The 13317-nt window shown below is 43.3% G+C and overlaps 1 protein-coding gene across 1 annotated transcript in view; it reads right to left on the bottom strand.

Moving 5' to 3' along the window:
- Positions 1–10741, bottom strand: part of LMO3 (LIM domain only 3) — a 66250-nt gene extending 55509 nt beyond the window's left edge. Inside the window, exons 1-2 of the mRNA XM_074983740.1 lie at positions 10717–10741; positions 2364–2577 (exon numbers count right to left, since the gene is read on the bottom strand). Coding sequence (XP_074839841.1) covers positions 2364–2577; positions 10717–10741 — 239 coding nt within the window. The remainder of the gene's footprint in view (positions 1–2363; positions 2578–10716) is intronic.
- Between the last annotated feature and the right edge of the window lie 2576 nt (positions 10742–13317).

Here is a 13317-nt window from a genome sequence, read left to right as displayed (position 1 = left end):
AGATAGTTTAGTCTTGTTAGTTAGCGAGTTAGATATCTGCAACTACTTATTTCATACTAAGGAGGTTGTGCCATGCCAATTACAAAAATGGTATCCAGGCACTGATGCTGAGAAAAAAAACAAACAAACAATCATTTTGAAAAATTCAGTAAAGCACACACACAAGATTTGAAAAGGCATGAAAGCCCAGAAGCCTCTCTGCAAACACAACCAGCCACTCTGCCGTCCTCCCATTTGATAGCCTGACCACACAGAGTAGCTCCATTACTACCTGCAGGATTTCTAGACTGGTGGTTTGAGTGAAAAATATAAATGCACAAAAAGTTGTTTAACTATTTTCACCTTTTTAGTATCACTAAAGTCACATATCCTCTAGAGGGCACCACATAAAATAGGCAACCACAGTAATTGTTTTATATGTAGCTGACTAGAACTCCATTTACAGCTTAAAAAGTTTTAGAGTATAGTTTGAAGCAGTAGTCTAACCCCAACTTATAAATTACTTTGTACTAATGGATTCCTATTCATATCAAGATAAAGAACGTATGTTTGTCATTTATTTGCCTACAAAAGGAACAGAATTGGCTTCTGCATTATCAATAAAATGACTTATTTGTATAAATTTGCTGCATTACTATCTGCAGGTACCCTACGTGCAGTTTGAAGTTTAAATACAAAGTCTGAGTCTATGCCCTCACAAGTATCGCTACACCCTAAACACCATGACTAGTTTGACAAATCCACAACCAGCTCAAATATTTAAAACCTGACAATGGCACGATTTCTCACCCCGTTGGCTGTGGTTACACTGGATCAGAATGGCAAATAGCATATGGATGATCAATGGATTTATGTGCAGCTTTCAAGTGTGGTTATATTCAGACAAGTGACTGTGTAGAAGTGTCAGAGAGGTAGCTGTCTATGTAGAAGTGGGGCCCCTTCCTATCTACATGTTAGGTCAAATGGTCTTTGAGCTCAAAACTACCGAAACCAAGTTCACTCCAGCTAACCATACAGAGCCCAAGCAGTCATGGAAGAACAGCAGATGTCACCATCTAATATGCCAAATGCTTGATTTTTTTTTTTTTTTTTTTTTTTTTTTAAAAAAAAAAACACTGTTGATTTGAAGGTTATGAAGAACACACACCTTTACTTCTAGATCCCAAATTGGGTTCCCTAGCAGTTAATTACAAGGACACTGATAAACCTGTAACTCCATAGTGGCATTTTCATGAATTTTTCACTACTGTGTAATCATTTGGAAGAGGTAAGAGAGATCTTAGTTAGGTGAGAAAAGTTAGATCAATCACTGTGAAAAGCTGTTTCTGTATTTTGAGACAACCCCGCCCCCCAGTCATGACCTACAGTTGTACGCTAATTCTTTTAAGTATTGTTCCCCACATTTGTGAGCAACTTCTCATTTGTTGGGAGAAGAAGATCTCACTAGCTAGTTCACCAGCACCCTCACTAGAGGGATCGCAGAGTCCAAACTCTATACTGAGTTCCTCCACTTCTGAGCTGCACTGCGTTTTATTAATTTCAGCATTCTCTAACCAGTAACAGTGGGCTTCACTGGAAAGACCACCATCACACATGACTGTTTGAAGCATCTCACATTGCATCACAGATCGGAGTGCACAACGGAATGTGAGAGGCCATATAGCAGCAGAGCTTACATCTGTAGTCCCCCCCTCCACCCCCAACTGCACCACCATTAAGGCAGGGAGATGTAATGAGGACAGTCACAAAAGTACTGGTGCTTTCCCTTTTACATTAGTTTGTGTTGCTATATTTTTCTTGGGGTAAAGTGGCCATTTTAGACCTAGTCTACAAAGTTTGGGGTAACTCGCTTCACCACTAATAGGTCTGCGGAGGAGACTTTGCTGGAGGCATACTTGATAGTTCCCAGTGCATGTCATTGTAGAACTGTTATATTGCTCTACATTAAAGACACCAGCAGGGTCTAATTGGACCAATTAATCTGCAACATGTTAGTGTGCTTTACAAGTGTAGACCCTTGTACTTTTGTTAAGTTAGACAGGAATGAGAGAACAGCTGCAGACAAAACCTACAGCATTTATGATGCTCACACTTTCCTCTTGATTGAAGCCTTCACATACTGGGGTCAGGCTGACACCTATACATTTTTACATGGAGCTCTATACTTTAGTAGGGCATGCAGTGGATTACTTCACTATGAAATATTTTCTGTCAGCATTTATTTTTCTCTGTAAAATTCTTAAAATACAGCACAGGGCAAAGATTTAATAGCAGTCAGCTATTTATTGTTCCACGTTCTCGCACTGTGCAAGAAAGATCCAACAGGACTACAATGCTTACTTATGACAACAACCAACTCTTACCTCAGGTAGTCTCTGCGACAAAGGATAAGGTTGGCTTTGGTGTACAAGGTGGAGCCCACCTCCCCCAAACGACAGTCACAGCAAGCACATTTCAGGCAGTCCTCATGCCAGTATTTGTCCAGGGCTTTTAGAAGATACCGGTCCTTGATCTTACGGTTGCAGCCAGCACAACCTTTCGGCTTGGTGTCTGGCTGGACTGAGAGCATTTGTATACCTGAAACAAAACAAATGAGAGAACGAAATGAAAAAAAAAAGTCTTTCACAGGTTTCGTTTTTCTTCCTAATGCATAAAAAGAACGCTCTTTAGATGAAGTGCGTGATTTAAATAGTTAATATCAAGTTGACAATAGCATTAAGATTTATTTAACCTAACTGGTTAGTCCAGCTCTCTGCTTGGTTCCTTACCGTCTAACATCCCTGCCTTCTCAGGCACTTGGCAAAAGTTGCTATTTCCTATAAAAACAAAATGCCAATGGCCAGAAATGTGAATAAGTCTGAAGAGTTGAGTCAAAAGCAATATATCCTGAATTTGATAGTATTTTGCAGTAGGGACATCGAAAAGATTCACAAATACTGAACACAAGCATTCTCAATTTCATAGGTGGGTAGAGACTGAAGTAAACCTAAACTTGTACCTTTAATTGCAAGCAAGTTCAACACCCAGGTTCAGGGCCAGGTTTTTGAGAGCTGAGCCCCCATTTATGTATCTAAAGAAAGTGACCAGATAACTGCTGAATTTTTCCATTGTGATCCCTTTTTTAACCAGCATGGGTAAAAGAGTCTTTTATAAAAGGATGCTTAAGATTAAACAAAAAACAAAAACACTAAAATTTCTCATTTAAAACAGTTACAATTAAATCTCATCACAAAACATGCTACTCATATACTTACGCTACATCTACCTGAGAAGCCTCTGTTGAGGGAAGTGACTGTCAGAAGGGATTTCCCGGCAAAAACTTCTGTCAACAGATTGTGTCTACACAGAGAAGCAGATCAAAAGAGCAAGCCGCTCTGTTAAGAGTGCTGCCAGACTGCCCAGCCCTCTCAACAGAACAGCTGACCAGAAACCCAGCAAACAGGGCTGCCTGGTGAACCAGAAGCCCTGCTTGTCAACAAAAGAGCCCTGGAGCACCTACATGGGTGTTTTGTAGACAGGACACAGAGAAGCATTATACCTGAATGGGGAGAGGTATAACGGTGCGGGCAGGCGTGCTGGGTTTTATCAGCAAACTGTTGACAAAGTGCATTTGCATGTGGATGCTCTGCAGTTTTTCCTGACAAAAGCCCACATTTGACAAGAAAAGCTTCTCATGCAGGCATAGCCTTGCAGCCTCAAATGATTTACTGACTCTAGGCTGTCCAGCCTACCTACTAGCTCTTGCTTCTTCAAAGTTCTCAGCTTTCAAAATCTGTTTCTCAAAAGACTAAGAAGTTACATGTGCACAGACATACACGCGGGATTGTTTTTGTTCTGTGCTTGTTGGACTTAGTCAAGCACAGCAGAAGAGTTAATTATGACCGTGCTAAAAATATAGGAAAGGATGGAAGCAGCATAGAAAGTAATAGTGGCATAGACTGGAAAGAAAAAGGGAAGATGTTATTCAGCACAACTACAGCGTACTATATTCCCCCACATTTTCGGCCCAGAAAAAAAAAAGTTGTCATGGCTTCTGTGAAGAGACACCCTATCTGGGAATATTTTAAAGAAATTCATTCCCTGGGTAAGAAGACAAACATGTCAAGTGTAAGCAGCATGCGAAGAAGGCAGGTCCCAGTTACAAGAAAGTAGTCATCATAAGGAAAACTACCTTATCGGGGAAAAAATTATGTGGATACAGCTGAGTGGATCAACTGGTTAATAACTTAAATAATTCACTTTGCAAAGCACCATTCTTCAAAATTCCCTATGCCTTTTGCTGTAAGTGTGATTTGACAGTTAAATTCCCAAGCTGTTTGCTGCGCTGGATGTTGCTAGAAATAAACGGTCAGGTTAGCCAATCCTTATGGCTTGTTTAATCACTCAAAGTATACAAAAGAGAGATCTAGAGTTGCCAGTTGCCCACTGTCATTTACTTATTTTCTATTACATAGAACATGTCCCTTATTTTGTAAGATCACGTGCATAGACTTATAATGGTGAGGACACAAGTCTATTCCCTATTTTATTTCAGCAGAACTCCACTCTCAAGGGAACTCCCATTTTATAGTTCTCTCCAAAAAAAAAAAAAAGACATGCCAACGAGTTCAATAGGGCTCACCCCAAAATTAAGTGCACTCTAAGCAGTTAGTTTTAGCTTTTTTGGTGACTTGATTGAAAAAATTGTTTTGGAAATAAAAAACAAAAAAAGTCACACAATCTCACTTTTCATCCTCAGTAAAAATGACCAACACTCTTGGCATAACCTGCACAAGCGTGTCAATGATTCCCAGGCAAGCAGATCAACAGAATCCACTGCTCCTGATTAATAAACTGGTATTCCATAGCACTGTGTATGACCTAACTAAATGCATACAACAGATTCCTGAAGAGATGTAAATGGAAATATTATAGCTGTAGACAGAAGAGCAAATACCACTTATGTTGAGTGGCAAACATCTACAAGTTACAAAATTAAGTTGAAGGGGGAATAAAAACCGGAAACAATTAGTTCTTCTAATCACCCAATCCAGAGTAAGACTGAATTGCATTTACAGTGCAAAGGGGGGGGGGGGGGAAATCCACATCTACCCCCAGAAACCTTGAGCATGAATGTCTCTAGGTTAGTAGTTTGAATCTCCACCCCCAGCTCAGTTAGACTTATTTTTTAAAATCCGAGCGTTTCCCTACTCTACAGCCAGTACCTCAAAATCCTCCCACTTTAAACATCTATCAGGCCTACATTATTGCTCCTTGTGTCACGTCAGGCAGCCAAAATGCTCATGCTGAATCATTACTATGTTTCCCCCATCCCCTCCAGTGTTCCAAGCCAAGTCTAAGTGCATGTACTTTTGTAAGAGTGTACCCAATTATTCATATTGCAATCAGTTCCTCAAAGCCAAACATGAAAGAACTGAGCAATGTAACAACAAACCTCAAGCCAGCATCCAGTGTTATTGCCCACAACCATTGCTCTCCTTCAAGCAGACGTTGGGAAAATAGAAGGGCTCTGCTCCTCCGTGCCCTGAGGGTCAGACATGTGACTTGTGAGAGCAATGAAGAAAAGCAGTGTCCAAAGTCAGGGACCCTTCACCAAGAATGCCCCACCACCTGCAGTTATAAAAAGCTCTAGACTGCAAGATCTCAACTGGTGTGGTAAACTACCAGGAGGAAGCAGCAGTGTGAGGTAGCTATGATATGAGCTAGCTAAGGGATTAAGTTCACAAACTGTTAGGAAAGCAGTGTAGTCTTTAAGTCTAGCGCCTCTAAGACAAGTTGCTGCATTCCATGTCAGATGTAGATTCCAAGTGCAGTTGCATAAAAAAAAAAAAAAAAACACACACCATACAATTAGCATAGTCTGCATAGATTCTAGACCTAGCTAAGAGGCTTTTTTGCTGTCCAGAAGGAGTAACACCTCGGTTTTGTCTCAGAAGCTCTGGGGTCACCCAATTAGAACAGTAAAATCCATGCATACTGTGCCACCATCCTAATACAGGGCCATTTCCCCACCACCTATTAGGTTAGCATTTCGTTACATGTAAAAACACAAAGCAACTCAAAATACAACAGCACTAATCGTAGAAATCAACTGCTCATGAAGTCTAAGGCAACAATTTTCTTTTATCTCTAATGTTTATTTCCCCCAGCCCTGTAGTGTCTAAGCATCTCAATTAAATTGATCTTCACAGCTCCCAGCAGAGATAGGGACATAATTCCCATTTTACAGATAGGGAAGGGATGTATAGATTAAGTGACTTTCCCCAGGTCATATGGGAAGCCAGCAGCAGAATTACTAAAGCGAGTGTAGAATTGGCCTTACAACTTATACCAGGAGTGGGCAAAGTGAGGGTGGGGGCAGGCCAGCTCAGGAAGGTGTGAAATTTTATAAGGGAGGCACAACACAATTGGCTGCTGGATCTCAGGAACAGCCATCATTAAAAATGTTGATCTGTTACTGCTTTTATGTACACATATTCACATTCATATACTGATTAATAAAGCCTTTACATTCTATATACTTAGTTCTTATACATGCCAAAGAGGCTCCCCCTCCCAATGCAATATAAATCATAACTGAAATTACCATTAGCAACCTGTCTAAAGGAATCCAGCCTAATTGCAGGGATGTAAAGTGGGGCCTAAAATAAAAAGTTTGCTCACCCCTACTATACACTGGTTTTCCACTACAAGCTGTATACATAGAGCACCAGCCACTCATGCAATCGTGGCGGGGACAGGGGGTTGAGGGCAACAGCTGATCAGCGGTAGGAGGGGAAGACACCTTATTAAATATGCAGTGGGACTTTTTCTTACATGTACTCAGAGAAAATAGAAACCTTGGCATTTAAAATGTTGTGTGAAACGAGGATCGTAAATATCAGTGCTGCATGTGGATTTGTACAAGGCACTCTGCAAATCACATATACAGTGTAAACCAAAAATAAAGAACAGATTTTGTTTAAAAGAGTTCTGAAAGGTGAAACTGTATTAGGAGTTGAAACTTTAGCTTTAGGGAATCCAGGTTAAACAAGGAGCTAAAAATAGAAAGGGTGTTAAAGAAAATTAAAATATTTCACCTGACAGGCAGCCATGGTAGAGGATCCAGGCTGGCAGACTCTGATCTTCATTGATTAAAGCAGTAAGCAGAGGGCCTGTCACAGGCCAAAGCAAACAAGCTGCCAGAAGCCATCCAAGGCTCAAGGATCTGAGATCATTACAACAGTCAAACCTCTTGATTCCCAAAGACTTATGGGAAATCAGCACAAGATAAGTGAGAGGCTTGCAAAAAAGACTTCCAGCTAGAAAACTACCTAGAAAAGTGACCCAAAATAATAAAGTCTTGACTTTGCTCTTGACCACGTTAACTTCATTCACAGCTCCTGAATCACTGAGGCAGAAGGTCCTGATGCCCCCTCCCACCAATGCCAACTGTTACCTTGGGGTGGAGATAAAGGTGGCTCAGATGCACCCAACTGGCAATATTAATTCTCACAAGGTACAAAACTTGTGGATCATTGGCGGGGGGGAAGACAGGTGTTCACATCACATGTATAATTAAAAATAAACTTCTTACATTTCTAACAAAGCCACTTCCCGTTTGGTGGAAAAACATCCAATGCAACTAACATTTAATACTGCTTGAATTTTTTTATTAAGGTATTTTAATACTCCCCCCTTGCAAGACAGGCAAGGCCATAAACAGGCCAGTACCCCTCCAGCCCCCAAAAATAATAGGTGTTGGCTGTTTCCATCCCTCCATTTTTTTTTTTTTTTTCAAAAATCGTGGGGATCACATTAATGCATATGGCCTCATGGACAAGCCCTTCTCCATTAATAATCCCATATGATCCCTATGGCAGCTGTAACAATTACTTTCCATTGAACTGCTCAGTTAAATTAAATGATGGCCAAAATAGATTAGCCTGAAATAAAAAGTACCAGAATCTTACGGCCAACCTGATCTCGACGGATCACTATCAGGATACTTCTGTTCGAAGGAAGAATCAGAAGATTCCCTACAATTACAGTTACCACTCAAATGTTGTTTGACTTGTTGTTGAATTGGTGTAAGATACTACTATCAGCAGTTCCAAAATATTCACAATACTGTGAGGGGAGCACCTGATCCATAGAATTAAACCAAGGTTTCCCTATGTAGTAGAGCAAAGCATTTCCTGGTATTGAACACAGATCTGTAGTCTGGACTGATCACAATTATTGACCGCCCCTGTCTTCCATTCTCAGAATAGCATTTCTTTATAATCCTAACATATTAAAGATATTTTAAAAAAATCACTAGACAGCTCAGCTTTGTAGTTTGAAGAAATTTTCCTAGACACTATCCCCTACCTTTGAATTCCTAGTGAAAGGTAAGAGGATTTCATCTTTGATTTACTGATTCCTGGATTTTACCCTAATCGCCCATAACCAGACCCTTCAGAGTGACTCATTCCCATTCTTTATGTGGAATATCCCCTGAAATGGCTGTCCGTTGGTGGATAGGAACCCCACAAAGGAAAGAGGGGCAGGAAAATAGAGCTAATTTGGTCTCCTGAACATGGAGGATAAAACAAAATTAAATCTCACTCCAATTGTATAATCACCACTCATCCTCTTCCTCTGGTTTGAAGAAAAAAGGAAGGAAGGATTTGGTGTAATTTAATAGTAGACAGTACAGAATGAGGATCAGTGCCCCCCTTGTGGAAGGTGCTGACAGAACATCTTCTTCTTCCCTGCACAACTGAGAATTTAGTCTTAAATTAAACTAATCAAAGGCTAAGTATCTAACTTCCCATTCATATGCTGCAGTCACTCATTTACACCAATTAGGGCCAAAATCTGCCCTTGATTAGGCACAGTGAGTAACAATGTGAGTGGGCTAGGCCACACAAAACAGCAAATTTTGCCTACATTGTGGCTGGGTGGAGACAGGAGAGAAGACTAATTTGGATAACTTGTTCAATCTTAAAACAAAAAAAAGATGTTTTCCTAAAAGCTACACTAAATACCAACAAAAGTGTTCCAGATTCTGAGGTGGGAGATCCCCAAGCACTTTCCATAGCATGGTTGTTGCACTCACTGGTTTGAAGTAGTCTCCATCCCTTTCCAAACCATTCCAGGGTTTGCAGTTTGGTTCAATGAGCTCTCAAACATTCCCCATTCTACCAGCAGTTCCAGCACCCCTGCTTGTCAGATGCTCTGCCACGCTGTAGTCATGCACAAAGCAGAGAAGGGCTTCTCTCCAACCACTGGTGTAGGGGTGGGGGAGAGGGGGAATTATACACTAATGTTAAAGTTAAAGCATTCATCAACTGAGATACATTTCATAACTTTCCTATAGCACATCAGGACTCAGCTAGTTTTAGATTGACATGTAAATTATTCTGTGGAAAATTCTTATTGCCTCCAAGACCCCTCTATTCTGAGTTATTTGACAGGTTAAGGGAAATCATAATTAAAAAACGAGAGGCAAATAATAGCCTGTGCAGTGTGGTGCGTAGAAATAAGTAGAACCATTTCATTTAAACTCTGGTGAGCTTTTAATTGCCTGGATTGCATTGTGAAGCAGCCTAACGGTTGATTGCTTCCATTATGCTCTCTTGTTCTGTGCCATTCATCCACACAGGCTCAGCTTCTGTAGTTAACACAACAAAGTAACCGCAACTCCATAACACTTAGGGCTTTTTTAAAATGTTTAAAAGAAGTAAGGTTTGAGCACTGTGGATGTAGATTCTCTTGTACACTTTTGAGCTACGTTTTGCCATAGAAAAAGAACAGAACTTTACCCTCACCTTCTTAAAAATATTTTACACACACACGATTTTTTAGGGTGACGGAGTGGAGAGAAGTGGGTGCAGAGAAGGGGAGGCTGGAGAGATACTAAAATAAGAATACAGTCCCACAGCTGGGAGCACTGACGCAGCTGAAAGAATTTGGCTAACATCACCATTCAATTGCCAGGAGACACCAAACAAAAGATTTGTGCCTCTGCCCCTTTTAAAAAAATAAAGAGCTAGATTGGGCCTAAAAGATTGTTTCTTTCTGTTCATTGGCCCAGAGCATCCTAGCAGGCTGTACCCTCCTAAGGGGCAACAATGCAAATAAATATTCCCCAATCTCAGGGACTAGAGCTCCTTCTTAGCTGTGTTCCCTCCCCACCCCCCCACACACACCTTTTTTTTGGAGCCATGGTGCTGGGAACCAATTTGATTCCTTTTTTCTCCAATGCAGCTGCAAGGCTCAGAGATACTGACATTTTTCCACTCTTATCAGTTTAATTACAGTTACCATGGCAGCAAAGTGCTAGTGCTTGGCAAAGGCCAACAAGAGATTTGCAAGACTGAGTTCAATTTTGATGCAGCTCACATGCAAAATAAAAAAAATAAGAAACCTACACACACTACAACAAAGGATCCCTTTTGGAGTTAGGCTCTCAAGCCTTTTGTGCTAATTTCTTTTCAACCCACACAGGGACGGGGCAGGGGATTGCAAAAGAAGGTACAATATTTGTTGCACCTAGCAAGATTAATTGGTTTAAACAGCAGCCCTCCAAAACTGTTCAAGGAAGCAGTATTTCACATCCCTTTAGCATACACGCGCGCGGGCTCCAGAAATACACTTAGAGGGGGAAAAAGGGGGGGGGGGGGAAATCAGCCTTTTTAAGAAACAGTCCCAGAAAGCGCACGGTTGTTGCTAAGTGCAAACTAACCTTACCAAAACTTTTCTCCTTTTTCTGCATGAGTTGAGTCGAGAGCGCCTGGATAGCTCCTTCTCATTGAGCACCAAATCCCAGCTAAAGTAGCAAGCGTTTCCCCCAGCCCGGGTCCAACGAGGAGCCCCTTGCGCTGCAGCCAGACACACACCAGACAGCCGAAGCTGGGCTATTGTGCAGGCACTTTGGAGACAGGCGTGGGGGGGGGGGGTTAGGGGACTGGTGGAACAGACAAGCCGAGCCACTTGCAATGGAGCAGTGTGCAAAATGATGGCGAATGACAAAACCACATGCTTCCCTAACTCTGCCCGTAATCCTATAATCCCAGCGGTCTCTTTTAGCTGCGTGGTAACAAATGGATTTGATTAAACTGTCACACGCAGCGTTAGCCTACCATATCATGTTCAATATGAAAAAAGGGATCATAAATAGATCTAGTATTTCATAACACCAAACTGGCTACCCTCCCCCCCACACCCTGATGAAAAAAATAGAGTGCATCAGCCTTAGCCCCAGGATCCCCCCCAGTGTATTTGGTACTGGGCTGTACCCTCTCCCTATTTGCTATGCATTAACAAGCCAGCCTGCATACATTTGTGGCTATGGAGGAGTGCTAATGCCTGGCCCCCATCGAAGAGGGGGGGAGAGAAATAATACAGAGCCAGTGACAAATTAAACTGCTGCAAAGTGGGGGAGGAGGGGGTTGGATTAAAGCAGGGCGATGGCAACCATCCACCTGCTCCCCCGCTCGGGAGAACGCATTTCCGAGCCGCTCTGGAAGGGGCCATTGGTGCCGGTTCATTGTTAACTTTGCGGTCTCCCTCCAGCCACTCTGCGGCGGGGCCCCCTTCGATGGCCCGTCTTTCAGGGTTACCCCCTTCAAACAGGGAAGCCGCGCAGGCTCGACAGCAAAACAGCCTCAGCAGAGCTGCGGCTGGAGCGAAAGTTGCAGCTGCCGAGCTGCGTGCGTGCTGCAGCCCCAGCGTCGGGCTCATTGGGAGCGAGGGATGCGCGCACACAGCAAAGGATCCCACGCCCGGGTCTCCAGTCCCCTCACTTACCTTCTCAATTAAGCGCTAGGCAGCTCAGTCAGCACGGGGGCTGCTTGGCAGCTCTTCTCCTTGGGAGAGGTCAGAACGCGGCATTGTTTGCGGGGGCTGGGGGGAGATAGCGGGGTGAGCGGGAGAAAGGGGGGCGGGGGAAGAGATCGCTATTCTTTTAAAGTGTAAAATAATGAGCTCCTGGAGGATCCGCCAAGTAATCGTGCTGACCGCATGCGAGCTACAGGTGTCCTCCTTTCAGCATCGCGCCGTCCAAGGCGGTCTCGCGCCGTCCTGGCTGGAGACAACTTACCTAAAAGCAGCGTGTGAGGAGCCGCGTTGAATGAAGTCAGGGCTTTATCAGCTGCACAACGCAATCCCTTACCAGCCAGACATAACACAGCGAAAGAAAAGGTCACTCGGTTATTACTGAGCCAGCAGAGCCCCAGCAGCTCGTGTGGAAGACCACAGAGAAAGCAGCTCCCTTCCGATTTAAGGCTATTTACCTCTCTCCCCCCACCCCTCCACACACACCCCTCTTCTCCCCCCCGCCACCCACCTTTCCAGTTCCGCAGCTCACTCAAGTACAGCCGCCCTCGGAAAGTGCAAGCAGCCAGGAGACAGATTGGGCTTTGTTGGTAATTTCCCATGGTGAAAATTTACAAGCCTGAGAATGCAGTCAGCAAAACCACATGCATATGCTAGGCACAAACACCAGGGACAGCCTCCCCCCCCCCGGCACACACACACACACACACACACACACACAAAGTGACCTCCACAGAAGCTATTCAGCACCAGCCTCCCCAAACAGACTCCGGGAACGAGGGAGCGCGCACCCTTCAAGAGAGGCATTGTTCAGAAAAACAAACACCAAAGTTGACTATTTTGCCTTTCCCCCCTCCTGTTTTGTCTAGGCATCTCTCTGGCGCTACGAGTTAAGCCTAGACAAGACCCCTACAAGGGAAAGTGAAAACCCACTCAGTACTGAACCTGCGCTGCCAGGTGGGCACATCCAGACCTGCCCGGGAACTCCCGGGTGGAAGTTTTCCCCGGGTCTCGCTTCCAAACACTTAGAACCCTAGAACTGGAAGGGACCTCAAGAGGTCATCGAGTCCAGTGCCCTGCCCTCTTGGCGGTATCAACCATCATCTAGATCATCCCCCATAGGTGTCTGTCTAACCTGCTCTTAAACATCTCCAGTGATGGAGATTCCACAGCCTCCCTAGGTAACTTATTCCAGTGTTAACCACCCTGACAATTAGGAAGTTTTTTCATAATGGTTAATCTAAACCTCCCTTCGTGCAGACCCCAGACCAGAGCTGCCACAGGGACCCATCTACCAAGCATGCACATTGGGTGGCCCTTAAATTATTATTTAAGCTGGCTGCTCATCCCCCCCACCCAGGTTAACAGTTTCTCTATGTGGGATGTCCATCCTAAAAACCGAAAGCGAGATCTGACGCTCTGCTGAAAGGGAAGGAGGGGACAGATTCAAAAGTTTAGATCTACTTGACCAGTAGACTGAGGTACAAAAATAAGTAAGTAGGTCTGGCATACTTG

The sequence above is a fragment of the Carettochelys insculpta genome, chromosome 1, assembly GCF_033958435.1.
Source record: "Carettochelys insculpta isolate YL-2023 chromosome 1, ASM3395843v1, whole genome shotgun sequence".
NCBI classification, from domain to species: domain Eukaryota; kingdom Metazoa; phylum Chordata; order Testudines; family Carettochelyidae; genus Carettochelys; species Carettochelys insculpta.
Note: the sequence above shows the minus strand (reverse complement) of the source record. Positions and strands in the feature narration are given on the sequence as shown.